General features: G+C 38.6%; 1 protein-coding gene across 1 annotated transcript in view; it reads right to left on the bottom strand.

Moving 5' to 3' along the window:
- Positions 1-21993, bottom strand: part of ESYT1 (extended synaptotagmin 1) — an 869597-nt gene that overhangs the window by 211804 nt on the left and 635800 nt on the right. Inside the window, exon 22 of the mRNA XM_044083745.1 lies at positions 16003-16098. Coding sequence (XP_043939680.1) covers positions 16003-16098 — 96 coding nt within the window. The remainder of the gene's footprint in view (positions 1-16002; positions 16099-21993) is intronic.

Consider the following 21993-nt stretch of genomic DNA (forward strand, 5'->3'; position numbering starts at 1 on the left):
TCAACATAATTTTCTGTTTAAGTAGTCCCATAATATGCTGCTGGTACTTTAACATATGAAACTGACAATTTAAAGCCTTAATGGTCAAAGCAGCAGAAATGTATACCTTCTTACCCCATCTATCCAAGGCTCTAGAATCACTATCAGAAGGGGTAGGATTTTTGGCAGCAGTAGCCTTAATGCCCTTTGGACCTTGGGAAATGATCTCTGGATCCGCAGTAGGATTCTTGAAGAGGAACTTTAGAGAGTCGGGTACTCTGTAATACCTGTCAAGTTTTCTGAGAGCTGGAGGTAAAGTGTCTGGGGACAGGCTAGATTCCAAGAAAGCGTCATCTACAATGTCCAGAACAGGAGGGATAGCTAAAGGCCTGAGTTGAGGAAGGAGTAAGAATTCCCTAAGCCTCTTTTTGGAGTCAGAATAATCCTCACTTTCTCAACAGAAATGCTTCCTAAGAGTGTGCAAGGTTTCACCAAAAGAAAAATCTTCTGTAGTGGAAGCAGAGGGAATGGAATCCTCTTCATCAGAATCCTCATAGGTAGATAAGGGCAAATCCTGGTAATCAGAAAAAACAGAAATATCAGAATCCTATCAGAAGAATCAGAAGGAAAATCAGTTCTAGGTTTCTTAGAGAGGGAAGGCTGGCTTCCCCTGATTAAAGTAATAAGGTCTTCAGCCATTCTAAGCATTTGTTTTTTAGGCATATGGGCCTGACCATGCAGTTTGGACATCGGTTTTCTAGGCGTGGGTCGAGTTTTAGGCCTGGATGAAGAAGATGGCATTGGTTTAAAATGCAAGTCTGTAGGCCTGAATACACCCTCAGAAGCTGGTGCCTGCACAGTGGCTCCGGACCCTTCCAAGGTAGAGACATCCACAGGTTCCATAGTTGAAGAAGCATCTCGCGGCATACTGGACTCCGAATGGGTCTCAGTAGAGGCCTGAGAATCTGAAGTAGCGGGTATCAGGGGCTGAAAAAGTGCCTCACTGAGTACCACCATACTGGAGACTAGCTTAACGGAAGCATCGTCAGCAGTTTTGGATCTATGCGGTCTGTCTCTGTCTTTATCTTTACATTTTTTCGGAATATCGGTAGTCGGATAGCTTACCAAAGCCATTTCTGGGTAGTTATACCGAGTACCAAAATAATTTGCTGCAAAAATAGACCAACGATGAATAGTTTGTGGGTTGAATAAGGCACAAAATTGACAGCGATGGATGTCGTGGTCTGGGCCTAAGCAATGAATGTGGTATGAATGAAAATCTTTATGAGGTATTTGCTTTCCACAGGTAAGACAATTGTTAACTTTTACTGACATCGGTTAAGAGCAAGAAAAAGGACCCCCAATGGGGTACTTCGCTTTTTTGAAGACTTTGGTTCTGAAACTCGAATAAGAAAATTTCAGGAGTCAGACGACCGGCACTTGCGAACTGCTTCTACTTTGGGGCACCACGCGGCAAGAAAGACTGATGTAATGGCATCGGCTGCATGTTTTATACCCCTGACGACCTGATGTCATGGAAGAAGAGACAGCAGTCTCCAAATCCGACTTCAGACCAGTGATAAGTGGAGTACCACAAGGTTCAGTCCTGGGCCCTCTCCTGTTTGGTATCTACTTCTCTGAAGTACAGGCTAACACAGAAGGTCTTTGGCTAACGAAGTTCGCAGATGACTGCAAACTAGGAGCCATAATCAAAACTCCTAACGATGTGGACATCCTACAAAAGGGCCTCACTGAGACAGATGCCTGGTGTCAAAGCCATGGCCTCAAGCTCAATGCCAAAAAGTGCATTGTCATCCCCTTTGGTAAAAACTCTGTACCCATGAACTACAACATAGGCGGTAGTATACTTAACACCGAAAGTGTGATAAGAGACCTTGGGACACAGGTGGACAGTAGTCTCTCCTTTGATAATCACATCATCACAGTAATCAGGAAATCCTTCTACATGGCACACCTCATCACAAAAGGTTTCTCATCCAGAAAAAAAGAGGTCATTGTTCCCCTCTACTCATCACTCATTAGACCCATTACAGAGTACAACACCCCTTTTGGTATGTACCTCACAAGACATCTACAACAACTGGAAAGGCCGCAGAAATACCTCACAAAGAGGATTACTGGCCTCAAACAGATGCCCTACACAGACCATCTCAAAAACCTCCAGCTTGAAAAATGGCCTGTCTTACAGTGCTTAGAGAAGGTATGGACGATGATCCAGAAAGCTACTTCACAAACATCTGTGCAGAAATATTTCAGAAAAAGGCAGCAGAGATACCTTTTGCTCTTCTACAATGAGTCTTTCCTTTTCCTTTTAAGGCTTTACCATGATAATCTCAAGAAAAGGCAATGCAGTTAGCTAGCCATATGGATAATGTCAGCTTAGATACAGGTCTTTCCAGCTTTCATTGTTTGAAAGAAATGAAAAGCTAATCTGGGTTCCTCCATTTTTTTCATTCTAGCCATGTAAAATTTTAGCTGTCTGTGGATATCCAGGGAATGCAGAAGTCCATCTCCTCTGTTTTAGGGCTTGCGAAAGCAAGACTGGCAAATGGAAAGTCTGTTTCAATGCTAGGTTAAGAAACCACATTGGGCAAAAAAAACAGGTTAGTTCTGAAGGCTTTTCTACAATGATGCAATAGAGTATATGGCGGGTAGCCTTCAGGGCTTGGTGATCAGATGCTCTATGGAGAGATGTTAACAGCGACCAGGAAAAACATGGTTATCCTTGCCAAGATCTTAAAGGCACAATGATCAGCAGGCTAAAAAGGGTGAAATGCCAGCTTCTTTAGAGCAAACTTCAGGTATTATGGAATGGCCACTTCTTTTCTGGGTGAGGTAAGGTGCAGCATTCACTTCAAGAATAATTTGTGTACTGAAAAAAGAAGGCAACATGGGTTTCATTGGTAGGAAATGCAGAAACTGCTGAGAGGGTGACTTTACTGGGGCACAGGCTAAGATTACATTATAAAAGGTGTTTTAGGTAAGTGAGGACCTGTTAAACAGCGCCTTCTGTGGTACAGTGCTTTGGACTTTTCACCACAAGTAAAATCTTTTCCACTTGCCTAAGTGTGATCTCCTGAAAGTAGGTTTGCAGGCATCAAATCAATACAGAGAGAGAAACTCTGAACAAAGGTCTTTAATTTTGGAATCGGGGACAAATCCTACATGATGTCTAAGACTGGTAAGATTTGGCTACAGTAAGGTACCCCTAAGCTGGGTCAGCAGGTTACAATGAATTAAGGGTCAATGGGTATTTTTTTTATGTGATGCAGAAAAAGGAAGAATCAATGCTGTCTGGGCCAGAAAGGGGCAATCAGAGTTAAAACTGTCTAGCCCTTTCTGACTTTCACCGACATTTTGGAAGTCAATAATATGGGAGGAAGGGCATACAGGAGCTACTTTCTCCAGTGGATTCTAAAACTACTGATCATTCAAGCCTGCTTGCAAGGGAATCTTGAGCAGAACCTCATGATACGGCAGATAGATTGAGTGGAAAAGAGGTCTAAGTAGAACAACCCTACCATTATGTGGCATTCTTAAATGCCCCTCGGCCCAGTGCACATTCATTGGGACTTCTTGATCTATTCAGCCAGCCTGCTATTTTGTTCAGCTATGAGGACATGCAGACTGCCTGAAAAGGAAGTTCTTTTGCAGAGCCAGTTTCCATGCAAAGTCGCTACTACCTAGTCTACATACCTGGTAAAGGTAAGGGGGTCATCTTGTTCATTGATAAACCACATATCACTGCTGTGTTGTCCATCATCACAGTGAGGGTACTAGCTTCAGGATATCTTTAAAAAATTGCAAGATTTAATAAATCAGTGCCAACACCTGATTAACAACAATGTGCTGTATCTGTGATACCAGTTCCCCAAACTATATTTTGAGATGTGTGCACCCACTACCCCACCCTAGGAATAAAGCTTTCATGGTCTGGATCTGAGTGGTGGTTTGGGCTTGAGAAATGGCATACCTACAGTCCTTATCAGTGAAACTTGTTGTGGACAGCAAGGGATCACAGGTAAGGTTATGCCCAAGGAGTGCTGCTGCTGTAGCCATAGATTCCACAGGTACAAACGAAACCTTCTCATGTACAGCTTCATTAAGGAGAAAATCAGATTTCAGGCTGATATGAGAGCACGGAGGGCTTACGTGGTAGTTATGTGGTGCCTCATGGAGAAATTTAGGAAAGAGAAGCTGAGAAGAGAGAGCTTGTTTTAAGGAAAAAATAGTCTGCCTTCTCAAGGGTTCATGACTACTTCTAGAAATGCCTTCACCCTGGAGGGGGACAGACTCAAGTTTTGCTTGTTTCTAGAGATCCTCATGTTTGTTAAACAGCAGATGATCAGATTTAGAGCTGTCTGAGGTTTCACCCAGGATGGGGTCTAGCTCAAGCAGTCATCCAGGGGATGTACACATTTTTTAAATGCCCTTGGAGCAGTGGAAAGCCCCAAAGGCAATAAGGTGAACTGAAAGTTGTAGTGCTCTTGTCTAAACCTGAGAAACCTCCCATGGCCTTGTAAAATGGGGAATGTGGCTGCAGATGTCCTTCATATTTGAGGTTACCATTAGTGCATGTAGCATTAACAAGGGTAATGCAGCCTGCACCATTAACAAATTGAACTTTTTTACCCTTGTAAACTCACTTAAGGCTGAGATCTACAACAGATTAGTCATTTCTTGGAGACAGAAACCGTTCTAAATAAAAGCTTTCCCTTTTCTCTGCAGTAGAGCAGGCAAAAAGTTTATCTATAACCCACACTACAAGGGCCACCTTTTTAACTTGTAGATATCAGCTCCTTTACCCAAGTATCCAAGGTTACGGCAAGCTATTTATCTTTGACAAAATGAGCCTTCCTCTTATCAGGGTTGGTTTGAGGGGGATGGAGTAGGATTCTGTCATACAGTCAAGAGAAGTTAAGATAATCTCATCTTTCCATTAGTGTCCTCAGTAGAGTCTGCATTTTCTGAAAATTGCTTAAAAATATTTCATCCGAGATACTCAAAGCTGCAGAAGTGGACAACGATTTGCAATATGAACCAGGAACTTGCATTCTTTGTTAGGCAATGTACTGTTAATGAGCATCAGCTTACAGCCCCTCCTCATACTGAACATGATGATCGCTTGGTCTGTGGGGGGGGGGTTTATGCAAATCCCTAGCCTTTTGTTTTTCATTCAGCAGAACCAGTCATGTTTCTTGGGTAGAGAGGTTGTGAGCTCCAGGGATGCATACTAAATAGCATACTCAAATGTCTGGAACAAAGTAATGGCAGTGGGATTTGGGCTTATTTATGCTCAACAGCCCTGAGTACCTCTTGTGGGAATCTGATAATTCCTTTGAATCCAACTTAAAATGCTGTTACATTAGGCTTATGGGCTCCTTGAAAGAGATATACTCAGGTAAGAAGCAGGCTGGCAGTCACTCTTTGTTATCAGTTCTATAACCCTGGAGTAAATTTGTGAAATGTATGCCAAGTCTCTGTTTTCTTCCTCATTCCCTCAGAGTCTGATTATGGTTGGAATAAAAAAAATTCTCTTCCTGGATACCAAAAGTCCTGAGTTCAGCTGCCTGAAATAGGGGATACTAATTCTTTGATATTTAGCAATGTATTGACAAGGCAGATGCTGGAGGGACAAACAACCCAGGACCTGATGCCCAATCCAAAGATAGTCAAGCTGGTGTGACTGGGGAAGTGGTCAGGTGGTAAACTTAGCAAAAACAGCAATGAATGCCGACAAGCTCAACATCTGGTCCATGAAAATAGCAGATATCCTTGGGTATTTCTAACAGGGAATGTACTGCATGCTGGTCCACAAAAGATGCCTGGTGGCTGACATCCATCTGTGACCCTGCAGTATCAACAGCTGGGGCCTGATCATCAAAACAAGGTACTAGCCTACTGTTGACCTCTTTGGCAGCTTTGGAAGATGGCTGTACTACAGATGCTGAAACTGGGGGCTTACCAGTTGGTGCCTTGTAGAACTGGAATCTTCAGGCTTGTGTGGGACTGATAGGGTCTCTGAGGTCTCCTGCACCTTGCCTGCATCACTGGTTTTACATATCCTGCCTACTTCAATGGTTTCAACTTTCCTGAGACCTTCCATTTTCCAGCAGCAGTTTTCTTTGACTTTTTTAGGCTGATTAAGAGAAGATGTCCTTACTGGCAATGTCAAGGGTATGTGTATCCCTTACTGTATTGATAGTAACTGTTGGTGCTTCAGAAAGGCTTTCACATCTGTAGCTGTACATTTGGACACTTTGCATTTAAAATCCAAGAACTCCCTGCACTTATCTATAGGGTGATCCTCTCTCAGAATGAAATGGCAATGAAGGTGGAAGTCGTTTGGTGAGATCTTGCATAAGCACACCTGTTGATATATTTTTCTGGGGACATTAGCAGCCATAGAAATACAAACAGAGAAACTGCAGTAAAAAAAAAAAATAGCATACATAGAAATTAAGGAAAAAAACTAGGCAAGCAATCTTGGGGACAGTACAATGCCTGTTCATATACACCTTTAAGTAGACACACTTAAAAATAAAAATTCTTGTTATCCTTTTCAGCCACAAAAATAGTTCTTCCTCCCAAGTTGTGCAGGGCCACAAATCATAGGAAGCTATCCCTCCAGAGAATCCTCTTTATTTGTTGGTATATATTTATGTTCCTAGTGCTGGTGTTTGTACAGACACTGGTTTTACAAAGAAACAGGAAGTCAGACAGGATTGGGTCTTTCATGACCTGAAAACAGGGTCACACATGATGTTGGAGCAACTGGCAGGACACTAAGTTATAACTATAAGGAGACTTGTGCTAATCTGTCAGGATACTCGAGTTGAAGGATTGAAGGCTTTTTTTGTTTGTTAAAAATCTTTGGAGTCTTTCATGTTGAGTAAAATGGTTGGGTTTGTAAATAACAAGTGGGGCACTGTATTCCATGAGGGGTTTGATAAAGGAGGAGTACAGTGGCAGGATGACTGCTCTGGATCTCGACAATACTCCTTTGGGAATTAACTCAGCCATACAGAAGAATTTCCTGATATGTTGGAAACATGATGACAGAATTAGAGAGAGACAGAGAGAGAGAAAGAATTGTCTGCATTAAATACCCAAGTATATTATTACCAAAGCCGCCTGAAGAGGAGTATCATTTACAACGTATGGGGTGGGAGTGGCTTTTTTGACAAATGCTACAATGCTGTACTTTCCTGCACTTACGGTGAGACTGAATTCAGTACACCAAGTATATGTATATTATACCCCTTGCTGGAGTGTCTAATATCAGTGAATAAGTGGATAACAGTACCCGGTTTGCAGTCATCAGCAAACTCGGTCAACCACACCTTTTGGGTATTGGCATGGCTATTTGTGAAATAAATTTGGAAGAGAAGACTCTCCATCACTGGTATGCTACTAGTTGCAATTTTATGTTCAGAGAGGTTACCGACAATTTCTACAACTTGGGATATGTTGGATAGCTAATTTGCAATCCACAAGTAAATGTAGGGCGTTATGTTATGTTTATCTAATTTTGCAATAATACTAGCTTTAGGTATAGTACACAAATCACAAAATAATCATAGCACAACAGCTATCAAAACACGTCAGAAATATTAGAAATAATATCTCCAAAAGAGTACTTGTTACTTTCTAAGAAGGTTTTGGTGGCAGCGATGAACTGATGACCAAATGTCCTCATTATGGCAAAAAGAATTAAAGATAGTGTGGACTGCTCAAACCACTCTCCCCTTTTAAGCAGTGTCATTCTGATGTCTTTGACATGGGGAGGAAATCACTGCACACGGGATAACCACAGCTCTGGACATTGGGTCAACTGGGCAGATGTTTACTTGCAGTGAATTCCAAGTCATGACAAATGCTACTGTAGCAGTGATCCACATGATTTACATTTTGTGATACTGGCAAGTACACTTTTTAAAAGATCCTTGGGGAAGATAAGGTTTTATTACATCAGGAAGGGAACAGATATGACTCTGCTTTTCAAGACTCAGAGTAACAGAAAGTATAGAAAGTTCCCACTTGTCATCTTCACTTCAGCTGCAAGGAAACTATGGCATAATCGTTGTAGAGAAAGATAGTTATAATCAATAGGGTACCAAAGAGGTCAGTACCTAAGCTAGCCTCTTTCAATATGTTTATAAGTGACACTGCAAGAAATCTGAAAGAAAAAAATATGCAAAGTCATGAAATTAAGTTAATGTAAATAGGAGCAAAGAAGACATGGAGAAATGTCAAACAGCAAGGTTTGAGGAGCTGTTTATCATTCATTCATGTCTTCATTCTCTTATTGCCTGCTGTAATAGGCTAAGAGGTTGAATAGTGGAGGATAGGTATTGCATTCATAATCTTTAAAAACATGTGGCCTCGGATGCAAGACAGAATCTGTACCTGAAAGGGGTTAAGATTTTGAAGGTTGAATCAAACAAAAAAAAACTGAGTTTGCACACAAAATATTTTAAATAGGACACAAGCAGAAAGCTTTAATTCAAAGTGGAAAGAGATGATAATAAAATGGGAAAAATCAAGAAATAAGGAGAGAGTGGGATTTTCAATGCAGATCCTTACGTAAAATAAAAAAAACCCAGACAGAACATTATATTCATAAAGTAGCAGAAGGTATTCTAAGAATTACACCAACATAAGAATGGAAAAAGGAGATTTTGCCAATGGGGATGACTGCACTAAGGGGTACAGAGAATAGACAAGAGGGGGCAGGAATTTACTAGAAATAATTAGCAAAGGAGTTAAGGTAATGGCAGCAAAAGGGATTTTAAGGAAGGGCACATCTTTGTATGGCCCAAAATTAGCAATTATGAAGGTACGACCTTAAACAATGAGGGGGGGGGCACGCTAAACAACGCAATGACATCACTATAGAGAGTTTTGAAGAGGAGAGGAGAGGAATTTAGGAGCGAGAACTAAATCTAACGCTCCTCCAACTATTAGCGTTCCTTTAGCGATGACTTCAACAGCTCGTTTAAATGGTGGAATGGAAGGGAAGCAAAGGCTGGAATCCATTGAGCTAGTGTCAACAACTTTTGTTCACTCGAATGAAAAAGTGGAAGAGAGGCGAAGGCTGGAGTCCACCGAGGAAGTGCAACAAAAGAAAGCCATATCAGGAATACAAAATGATGGACAAGAAGGTACATCAAAACAGGTTTTTCACACATTTCCAATAAAACTGAATACTTCAGAGAGACAATTACAGAGAGGCAGGTCATACAGCATGAACCGCAACAAAAGGAAAATACCTACAAGCCCTCCAGCCCTGGGTGTATACTAGAAGGCATGGAGAAAGGAAGTATAGTTTTAAATATTTCCTCAAGGAATCTGACTGAACATGAAAGAAATGTATTGGAAAGGGGACTTTCTTTTATTCCATCACAACGGACTGAGGTAACTGATACCACTTTAGATCTGCACATGTTTGGTAGGAATGTTTTGCTAAAAATGCTTTTTAAAAATCAGGGTGGTGAGCCTAAAGATGTTAATGTATATAAGAAACCTAGTTTATTTATTCCACCCAGCCATCCAGTTATTGATGTTTTTATTAACATTTGTGAAAATGAAATATTTGAAAATGTGAATGGTAAAAACAGAACTAAAACTTTCTCCAATTTTAGCAAGGATGAATGGAATGCTTTAAAACAATTACAGTCTGACAAAAATGTTATCATTAAGCAAGCAGATAAAGGTGGCCCTGTAGTTTTAATGGATAAAATGTATTATGACGCAGCGATGTATGAAATGCTGCAGGATACTTCTGTATATGAAAATATCAGCCAAGCTGATATGGAGGGGATGTTATCACGATTGGATGGGATACTATATGGTTGTTTATTAGATAATACCATCTCAAATGAGCTATACGATTACTTTAAGGTAAAAAAACCTCTAGTGCCTAGCATACATGGTCTGCCAAAAATCCATAAGGATGTATATCAACCTCCTTTAAGACCTATAGTGTCAGGACGTAACTGGTCTACAGTCTATCTCCATATATGTTGAGAAGAATTTAAGAATGTTAGTAAATAAGAACAGGAATATTCTAAGAGACTCTAAGCAATTCTTGCAGGACCTATATGTGTTTAATAATGCATATGAAAGACAAGATGGAGATCTTCTATTAGTAACACTAGATGTATGCTCGTTGTTTACTTGTATTCCGAATACAACCGGATTAGAATTGTTAAGACAATATTTGCTGGAAGAAGGGACATGTGATGGAAAGAAAATAGATCTAATATGCTTATTAATGGAGTTAGTTTTAACCAATAATGTGTTGAGTTTTGATGGTAAGTTATATAAGTAGAAAGATGGTATGGCCATGGGGACAGCAAGCGCAAATAGCTATGCCAATCTCGTCATGGCCACATGGGAAAACAGGAATGTGCTTACTAATGAAAGATGGCCCCAGATCCAATTTTATAAATGGTTTGTTGATGACCTCTTCCTGTTGTGGAGTGGTGATGATGCAATGTTAAAAGAATTCACTACAGAAATTAATAACAGCACTGACTTTCTAAAATTTGAGATGAAATACTCTAGACAGGAAATAGAATTTCTTGATGTAATGATTAGTATGGATGATGTGAATGGGATAACCACCAAGTTGTTTAGGGAGAAATGCCATAGAAATACTTTACTCCATAGAAGCAGTATGCATCCAGGACATATCTTTAAGAATGTAGTAAAAGGGCAAACCCTTAGGACTTCAAGGCTAACAGCCAGGGATGATGAATTTAAGGAAGAACTAACTAGTCTGAAACGCAGATTTAATGAAAGGGGTTACACTGATAGTATGACCTCAGGTATCCTGGATGCATCTATTTCATGGAGAGATAGTATAGGTAAGCCATATTTTTCAATGCCCAATAATGATAGAACAGGTTACGTTCAACATAAAAATGAATCTGTTAGATTCTCTACTTATTTTACCAGCGATGTGAATATAGTAACCAATGTAATAAAAAAGAACTGGAATATATTAACACAGAATCCAGAAATCAAACAAGTTGTAGGGGAAAATCCAAGTTTTATATTTAAGAACAGGAAATCTTTGTAAAAGGATGTTATGCTATCCACATCATAATAAGGGACAAGATATGGCAAGAGTAAAAGGGACGGTTCCTTGTGGTAGATGCAATCAATGCATATACATAAATCATGAGAATGTATTTACACATCCAGACACTAACCGAATATATGATTTTAGTGTAGCAGCCAACTGTAACACAAACCATGTGGTCTACTTGGCTGTCTGTCAGAAATGTTCTGCATTTTATGTGGGCAAGACTGACAGACAGCTAAGATTTAGAATCAGGGAACACATTAAATATTAGGAATGGTGTTGCCACTAATGCGTTAGCCAAACATGTGTCCTCTGAAGGCAATGACCATAATTTCATGTTCTCAGTTATTGAGAGAATTATTCCTAATGAGAGAGGTGATGATATAAGGAATCATACAGAGACCTCTGAAACTAGGTGGATTATCAGATTAAGAGCTAATAAAGGAAAGGGCCTTAATGATAGAAAACCCTTGAAACCAGTTTTGAAGAATAGGAGGTTGTTCAAATGAAATTAAATTATTTTAATGAAAGACAGATAAACATATTAAATATATATTTTAATCATTTGTAACTAATTCATTTTTAACTAATGCATTTTATGTTACAATATTTATTACGTATCTATACTTTAAATGTTTTCCAGTATGACTTGTACATATTGTAGAATGACTGGTTTTACTTTAAGTGCTAATTACTTCAAGCATTAATTGGTTTGATTTGATTGGTTTGAATACTGTTTAAATATAGTTGAGTAGGAAGTGTTTGTTTGAAGGTCTGAAGAAGTGATATGTGTATCATGAAAGCGCTTACCTGAGTGAATAAATTTACCTTGGATTTTATCTACCTTTTATTTATCCTTGGACTGTGTTTAAACTAGGACATTCTGTGCCTTGTTTGCTTCACCATTTCTTTGTGGATTTTAATGGCAGCAAATAACTACAGAGGCAAAGGTTCAATAATGGGAAGAGGCCAAAAAGACATCATAATCATTAAGGTGTGGTAAAATGGAAAGGAGTCTTTTTATTCGGCAAGGCAGGAAGTCCTTGCTGTTTTGTTGTGTGCAAAACTAAAGAGAGTTTCTGCTGCTAGCAAGAAAGGCTGTACTTCCTTAGATGCTTTGTGCAAAACTGAAAACTGTGAAGCTCTGGTTGCTGGATTACCTACAGTTTGTATAACCTGTACACCATAGATAGAGACTGTTCAAAGCATTATAAAGTGCTGATACGCATTGTAAAGTGCTGATACTGCATTACAAAAGCTACTACTTGTCTACAGTGGACACAGAGCCCTTCATGTACAAATGGCCAGGACACCCTGGAGGTACGGTTTACTGGCAGCTGTTTAAGAACTACATTCTGGCTACAAACTGCTACATGAACTCTGTCAAAGACAATGTGTAAGCTGCATCTAATGCTGCTGCAGGTCAACAGGGATCATTTTACAGTCCAGTCACATGGACTACAAACTTGAGTGAGCAATGATTACATCACAGCTAAAGTGAGTGTAAGGCCTGTTAACCATTTTCACTGAAGATAGTGTTTGCTAAGCTTTGTGTAAGAATTCTGAGCTTCTTTCCTTTTGTTTTAATAAGGCTGCACTTCAAGTGACGGCATTGTTTTACCCTTGCCTAGTATATTTGAATAAACACATGATTAAAAGTCTATGAACCAGGAATTTGTATGCCTTTCCTGAAGGCCATAAGCATCAACACTGCTACATGCTTAATCCATTTTGGGTCACAAGGGAGTTGGAACCTATCCTTGCACTCACTGGGTACAAGATAGAAGAATTAATCCAGAATGGAGCACCAGCCGAATGCAGGACACACACACACACACACACACACACACACACACACACACACACACACACACACACACACACACACACACACACACACACATTCTCACACAACATACAACTAGAATAATGCCACCTTTCTTGTCAGACATCTTACGGATGTGGGAGAAAATTGAAGTATTCAGTAAAAACTCACTTTCATACAGTAAAGACATGCCCATACCTCATAGAAGGCACCCTATCCATTTAAAAGAATATAATACAGTCAGGAAGCCAAGAGTAAGAAAAAAAAGTACAAAGTCTGAGGGAAGGCAGAAGCAACATAAAAAAAGAAAAAACAATGTGAGAAAGTGACAAAGAAGACTGAAGAAAACTGGAGTGCCCAGTAAGAGGCTTCACCAAAAAAAAAAAGTCACCATCATTCTGGAAACTTCACCTTTGTAACAACATAGACAAGCCAGAGAGAACGACATAAGGGTGCAAGGTCTGCATCAAAAAAAAAAAAAAAAAATCAACATGAAGAGAGAATAGAAGAGCTTAACATGTACAATGATGGCATGACACAGAATTTTTGAATGTGCCTTTTTTCTTACAGAGAAGGTGGCAGATGACTGGAACAGTTTTCCTGAAGAAGTCAGGGTGTCAAAAACAAACAAAAAAAACTTTTTAAAATCATGTGGATTAGATGTTAACTACTGTTTAAGTAGAATCTGCAACTGCCAACTTCTCTAAAACAGACCAGAAGGGAAGTACTACAACAACATTATCTTTATTACTTCACAAAACTGATACTTTCTGTATGTTGATTAACGCCAGACTAGCTAAAATGTAGCAGAGATACATGTTTCTGAAATGAACCCTTTCATTCCTCCCACACCCTCCCCACTCTCTGCTTTGACTGGATAAAAACAAGAAAAAAAAGAAATGTAAATTAATCACATGTAACCTACCCTGTCTTTTTAGCATTCTGTCTCTCTTTCCCTGCTAAGGTGATGCATTAGGGCCTTGTTCCTCAGTATCTGCAGGATAACCATTTCACGAGCAAGTCAAATAACAGTACTTCATATTCCATCTTTTAAATTGAAAAGGCTGCCTAAAACACTTTAGTCTTTATTTTAAGCAACTTGTCCATCCACAAAAGTGCTTATGCATAATTAAGTTCACAATCTTCATTTGAGCTGCTAAACCAGGAAGCATCAAACCTAACATCATGCCTTCATGTGTTATAGTGAGTTATTCTCAAAGCTGAAAAGAAATCACTTGCCAAAGAATTTTTGAATTTCACCTAAGACACTTTCTGGATGCATTTCTTTTTGTTTGCTTTTATACTGTATTTTTCAAACTGCTACTTTCTGGAGTCTGTAACCCTAGTATAGAACAGACATATCTTTCCCAGTTCACTCCTGTACACTCATGTTATATAACAGACTTTGCTCCCAGTTACAGTGTTATGTAACTTGAAGGAGACACCACAAAATAAGGCAAACAAATATTAAAATAATACTTTTCTACTTGCCTCTATTAGGTCTGACCTCCCCTTTAAATGTACTGTTTATTTGCTTATATGCTTTTGTTTTCCTAGGTATGGTGTTCCCCTTTCAGTTGAAACCCATGGAGAAGAAGTCCAGAAAATGATTACATTAAAGAAATTATTTAATGCGTACAGCTAGCATTTAGCAGCAGTTTTACACAGAATGAGGAGACATTCAATACATACATGCAGCATTTAGTAGCACTTTTACATAGAACTAATAATAAATGACAGTATGAAAAACAGCATTTGGGTAGTTATTAGATGAAAATCAGTCTCATGATATAGTTCTAACTACACAGACAGTATCACTTGAGAAGAGTACTTATGGTAGTGATCTAGCTAGAGAAGTTATTTTAGCATGGATTGAGGAAGGTAGTATATTATGTCTTAATAGGTGTGTTTATAAAGGGGAGAAGTACAGTTACATTAACTGTCTAGGAAGATGCAGCAAAATACTAGTGAAAATGCATCTGCAGTACACAGAACAGGCCAAATGTTGGTGACTGACAACCATTCATAATACATTTCAGTAAAAACGCTGCCTGTGGTCATCTTTCCCTTGTTTTGTATTATTTTTCTGTCATTCTAGTACACAATGAGAAAACTGTGAACTTCTACCTTTCATGATACATATTAAAATCTAACAATAGCTTCAACAAATGTCAGTCTTTAGAAAGAACCTGATATTTGCGTACAATTCTGCGTCCAGGGCAGCTTAACAGCTTAATGGATTTGACAAACCTTTAGAACTTGCACATACTGAAATTAACCCAGGGTTTTTTTTTTGTTTTTTTTTTTAAGTGTCATGACTACATTTCTCTCTTCTGTTCTGCATTCTGGCTTCCCCATGTGCCTAAACACGGTGCTGTAAAAGCAGTCTTAATTCTGGAATACAGTAAGCTAGACTGCTGGTCCATCTGAACACATTTTCCCTGAGGATACCACGCTACAGGAGAGATGGCAGTTAGCACAACTGGTGAACAAAGATGCATGAAACCAGGGCTTATAGAGTATTATGTGTGACTGCTTTGTTAGTAACGAGCAACTCTTTCATCAGTGGGCATGGACACAAAAAATATGCCTGTTATAATATAGTAGACTTGCCTTCTTTACCACAATTCCATCCACATTTCACTCATCCCATCAGCCTGATTTTATGAAGACAGTACAGCAGAAACAGCTGTAGCAGCTCTGAAGTCTTATTTTATTATTTGAGAGTCTGTTCCTGTGTTGGATGGCTCTGAAAATAAGACTGTACAATCTGTGGGTTGTAGGGAACTAAACCATTATCTATCTCATTTGCCTACTGTGTCACCTTGTGTAAGTCACTTAACCATGCAGTGTTTAGCACCAATTGGGAATTTGGGCTAGGCTCTTCAATGGTGCCCTGGACTGCAAGCCTAGTAACAACCTATGAGCCTAATATTAACAATATGCTTCAGTTTCTGTAGGACAGACAGTAACACAGAACTCAACAAGCAAGCTAAAGGAAGCACATGCTATGAACATACTTGCAAACTTTCAGTAATTCTGTTAAATCAAAGCAAACATTTTACTCTGGACATGGAGTACTCACTGGGAGCTGCTGTGCTCGATCCACATATACAGCCAAGATGGCGCACGATAGATCAATCTTGTTTTCTTTTGGGGTGGCATTATTTATCAACATAACCTGAAAAGGAAATGAAATAAAACTGATGAAAATGTAAAATATAAAAAAGTCACATAATACAAATAGTTACAGCATGACACAGTAAATTAATTTACAGAAATATAAGATTCTTCTGAAATGGTTCCACTGTGAAATATCAGAATGCGATCACTTGGAAATCACTTCCATGTTCACAACAAATTACACACATTACAGGGGACAAATCACTCTGAACTCTTCACAACCCTGAACTTTACACACACACAGACACACACACACACACACACACACACACACACACACACACACACACACACACACACACACACACACACACACACACATATCACAATTCCATGATGGCACAACACTGGGAAAAAAAGTTTCCCAAAGCAGTGTACAGGAGTCTCCAGCATCCACTGCTTCTGCTCCAACAAGAACAAACAAGTGCTTTTGGAGGAACCATGGAATAAAGAAACACTTGGCAGTTACCTGAAATGCAGCAGTTTTCTTTGTGGTATAATAGCACTACAGGCCTACCTGGTTAAAATGTTTAAAATGTAAAATTATTAAACTATTTAAAACTGGGTTGCACAAAAGTAACGTCTTTTGGTCTTGGAATATCAATTAGCAACTAACTGAAAGCCTAATAGGTTATGAACATAACGATGACTGTCCAATAGAAAACCAGCGATAAGTGCAAAGCATGCACTGCCATCACCAGCTAATAGATTAAATAATATCAGGTTTGTCAGTTGTTTCTTTTCTCAAGTGCAATTACAGCATGCTCCTTAATGGATAGACATCATAAAGGTAAGATAAGGGTAAATGTATTAAAGACAAATCAAAATTCTCAGCAGAAGCACATGGCAAACACAAAATAAATAAATTAAATAAAAAATAATAATGATGATAATTATGATGCAGACGGTAAGAAGATCAAAGGTGAAGCAATGCAAAACCGGGCAGGGGTATCCCCTTTCCCCTTTATTTGCATTATATTTAGAACCACTGACAAAGAAAATAAGGGACTCAGAAGTTCAAGGATGTAATTGGTATGGTAATCAAGAAAAGCTGCCTTTATATGCAGGTGATATTAGTTTGTACCTGACAAAATTAGAAAAAGACATTACAGTGTTATAAAACATTTTGAGACAGTTTCAGATTTTTTCGAGATACAAAATTAATGAAGCTAAAATAAAGGCAATAGTGGTAAATTATGTACCCACACATGAACTGGTTCAGGAATACAAATATTTATAGGGACATGATAAAATGAAATATTTAGGAGTATGGATTTAAACATGATTCTTGTGTGGCAGCTAAGGCTATGTGGGAAGAGAATAAATAACAGATAATACAAAAACTGAGAAAATGGAAGCTTTACTATATGGCTATGGATAGCAAGATACAAGCAGTTAAAATGTTTTTAGTCCCTTGAGTCTTATAACCAGGTCAGGCATATTTTTATCAACCAGAGAAGTTGTAGGTAGCAATTAAAAAAGAGCTGAAGGACTTTATCTGGGAGAGGGAGATGGCAAGAGTCAACTGGGATAAGCTGATTCTTCCAAAAGAACAGGGCAGAGTGGGATTACCCAATTTGAAGGGGTATTTCAGAACTACACAGTTAAGACTTCTATATATAGCACAAGCAGAAAACTATAACTCAAAGTGGAAGGGATGATGATGAAGCGGGGGGAGCTGAATAAACAAGGAGAGACTGGGATTTTGGATGCAGGTCTTTAAGAAGAACAATAATCATGCAGAATATTATATCCATAAAGTAGCAGAAAGTATTGTAAGAACTAAACGAACATGGGAATGGAGAAAGGACATTCTGACTGTAGGGATGACTGCGCTTAGAGATAAAGACAACAAGCAAGAGGGGTTGGAATTTACTGAAGAAAACCAGCAAAGGAGCCAAGGTATTGGAAACAAATAACTAGAGAGGGAAAGACGACAGAATGGGAGGACACCAAGAATTTATTTGGACTGCAGATTAGAGATTGCCATCCCTATCAGGGACTGATATCAGAGTATACGCAAAGAAAACTAAATGGGGGGGGGGGGGTCAAACTGAAAGATCAGCACTGGTAGAGTGTTTAATAGAATCTAGAACAGAAACTGCCATTAGAAAAGGAATAATTAGTAGGGCATATCAAACATTGCATGATAACTATAAGAATCAGAGGAGGTTAGAAACGATTTATAAGAGAGATTGGATAAGCAATTCACAAAGAAACAATGGGAGGCTATATGTACGTTTCCCAAATATGCAACAGAATCTAGAAGATTTAGGATTTTTGCCTGGAAATGTTTACATAGTAGACTCCAGAGAATTTTTCCCCAGATAGACAGTAAATGTTGGAGGTGTTAAGGAAAAGCAAGAGGTAGTTGGGAACATATTTTCTGGAAGTACGGTGAGTTGGTGGACTTTAAGGATTCCCTCTGGGATGCACTGTTGGAGATGCTGGGTGGGCAGATTAGTCTGATGAGGGAAATGATTTTTCTGAGCTATGATACAGAATCGGAGTTGCTTAGACATGGCAAGGCCTTGCTGTGTCTAATAATGGTGGCTGCCAAAAAAGCAATTACTAGAAAACGGAAATCAAAATCTAAACCAACTATACTGGAAGTGGTGAATATAATAACACAGATAAAACAACTGGAAATAAGATCTTTAGAAAAGGGTAGAAGCAAACTACACAGGAAAAAATGCGAATTATGGGAACAATACATCCAAGGGAGGAATGACGCCTAAAAAGTAGCAGGACTTAAATGAGCTGTGTAACGTTTGAGTGAGACAGATTGGGTAGATTATAAGTGATGTATAATGGTTGCAACTGCGTGTGTGTTAGTATGGTTTGTGATGTAATATGTTTGTGACTAGGATTGTGTGGGTTTGGTATGTTTTCATGGTTTAATTAAGTTGTTTCTTGTATAAAAAAAAGCAGGAATTGAATAATTTATGTAATATTGCTTAGGGTATATGCTATATAGCAATACATGTGAAGTATAATGTTTGTTTTGTTAATATAGTTTGATTACTTTTATATAAATGTAAATCTGTCTATATCACAAGTGATAATTCAATAAAGGTGTTTGGGGAAAAAAGGTGAAGCAGTACAAAATAAATAAATGAAAAGTGAAGCCATGTACAATTGTAGCTTAAACATTTCTAACGTGACTTTGCTTTACAACATACAGCTGAGTAGCCAAGATCTGTCTGGGTGGATGGCTCAGTGGTCTGATTTATAATTGGCTTTGTTTCTTCCCAGCGTCTCCAGTGCCCATATCATGCCTAGCTGGGTGCTTGTTAAGTCGCTCACACTGAACGACTGCCTCAGCAATGTTTAAAAATAGTAAAAGGAACAAAGATTAGCTTACTACTGTCCCAGCTAATAACATTAAGGATATTTATTCAATAGTAAGGTATACCCATTGGATGAAATATTAAGTGATGCTGATGCACCTTTGTAAACACTAACCTCTGCTATTTTAGCAGCTTCCCTAAACCTGCAGGTCTCAATTTTGTGCTTCTTGTAGCCCCGTCTTAGCCTAGTGCTGTTCTTTTTTAACACTATTGGGATTCCTTTCTTTTTGTATTTTTTTCTTTAATAACAGACTTATTTTGCTACACTCACAATTCAGTGCATACTACAGATACGTATGCAGGGTAGGTGCTCTGGGTTACTGCACTGCACTTGCTGTGCCCTTTAACTTCTGATTTATATATATAAGGCAGACTGTCAGTAGTTACAAGAGCTGCAAAGTGGTTTAGTCTAATCATAAATCAAAAGTTTATAGTTAGGCTAGTGATTCAACTTTCTTTAGACCACTTTTTTATTTTAAATACATCTAATAGTACTATCTGACTGTTTGGTTAGCTTGCCTGGTTCACCCCTGTGCTACAGGATTTCTCAGTACTGACATGCACAAACTGATTGCCTTCCATTGATGTGAGAGTTGTGACCCAAGTTGCTCTTATCCTGTCATCACTTCTCAGCTACCCCATCCTTCATTATATTTTACTATAGCAACCCCTCCTACATTTCCCAATTGTCTTTAACAATCAGAACATAGCCAAGCCTATAACATTTTCTCACAGTATCAGCATGTGTTTTTGTTTAGTATAAGTTCTATGACAGGCCTGTACACACTGAGAGATGCCATGTTTCAGAACATGACAAAGGCCTGTTAACGTGCTGTCTTCAATGACATTATAAAGGCATTTGACTCAGTTGTCCACATGGTCATTTTACACTCCCTTCATTGGCAGAAATACGCTGCAAAGTAATACAATTATTCAAATACTAAACAATTGGCAATTTAATATAAAAAATGCTACCACATTATGCCATTCTGTTCCTCTTATCAAAGAAGTCTCACAATGATTATTACTGTCCCTGTACATTTTTCTTTATTCATTAACAGGCTGCCAGCTGCCCTCCTCATATTCCAGTTATTTTATACACAAACAACTTGGTGATGGGCAGAGCAACTGCCTCATCCACCAATTTACGAAATGCAGTAAAATGGGACTTTCACAGCCTTCAGACTGGTTTCTTCAATACAAACTCTCCTTAACACAGAAAGAACAAATCCATGTTATTTGGAACCACTCACAAATTAGACATCTTCTATGTAACCTCCAGGAAATGACTGAAACAGTCCAACAATACAGGCACCCTGACTCCAAAATGGCAGCAGTAGTACAAGCAGCTACAAACAGAGGTCTGGGCCTGAGAAATATTTAAACGACAAATGCCTTCAAACTACTGTAAATTATTTACAGAAACTGATAGCTGAAGTATGTACCAAATCTGGAGGGTCAATAAAGAAGATAAAAGGTGAGGTAAAGGGGAGATCAACTATCAACACTCAAAGAGACAAAAGAACATGAAGCAGATGTGAAATAGTGGGCGGTAATGGCAGCTGAAGGAAAAAAATTCCTCAGTCATCCTAGAGACAGACTGACCAAATGCACTTTGAGATTTTCAAGACAACTGGCTCCCTATGTGAATACACAGAAATACACAAAAGAAGGCTGCAGGAAAGAAAAGATGCATATACTCAGGCATTCAGAGGAAACAACTGGGTCACAAATTGCTGGATGGAAGGTAAAAGGACAAAATAGCAAACGTTAACTAAAATGTGAGCAAATGGCGCAGAAAGTGACTGAACTTGATGATAGGTCATACAGCGAAAACTTGAGGTTTACAGCTGTACCAGAACAAATTGAAGGAAGTACTATATAATGACTTTATGAGAAAAATACATCAGCACATAGACTGTTCTTGCTGATATTTAAATAGAAAGAGCACATAGATTATAGCATTCCTAACTTGACACTGGGAAAGCCGCCAAGACCAACATTGGTTAAACTTCAAACATACCAGCTAAAAGAGAAAATTCTTTCTGTTTTGTGGAAGAAATAAACAATCATAAAAGCTGGAAACACAAGAGTCTATATGTATAATAACATTTTTTGTTTTTCTTTTTTTATTAAAAACACAAACAAACATTTTTCTTTGTTCAATAAAACTTTGCAGAGAAATAAAACTTTCTTTCAAGTTAATATACCCTCGTATTACTATGAGTCTTCTCTCCACTTGGCTTAAAAGCTTGCAAAGATCCTTAACAAACACAAGATGAAATGACAAAAAAAAACTACACATGGAAGGAGGTAATGAAGGAACACGTAACCAGTCAACAGATGCAAAAAAAGAAATGTATACTTCAGTGGGCAGACTTCTTACAAAGCCCTTTCCTGGTTCTCCAAAGAAAATGATGGCTAAAACAAAGATGATGAAAGAGCTTTCAAAGAAACATGAGACTTTCCATAAAAAAAAATACACTGGGAACATTGAGAGAGCAGTACTTGAACTAAATGGATATGGATATATGTCTTTATGG

This window comes from Protopterus annectens, chromosome 9.part0 (assembly GCF_019279795.1).
Source record: "Protopterus annectens isolate FY-2018-M chromosome 9.part0, PAN1.0, whole genome shotgun sequence".
NCBI lineage: Eukaryota > Metazoa > Chordata > Ceratodontiformes > Protopteridae > Protopterus > Protopterus annectens.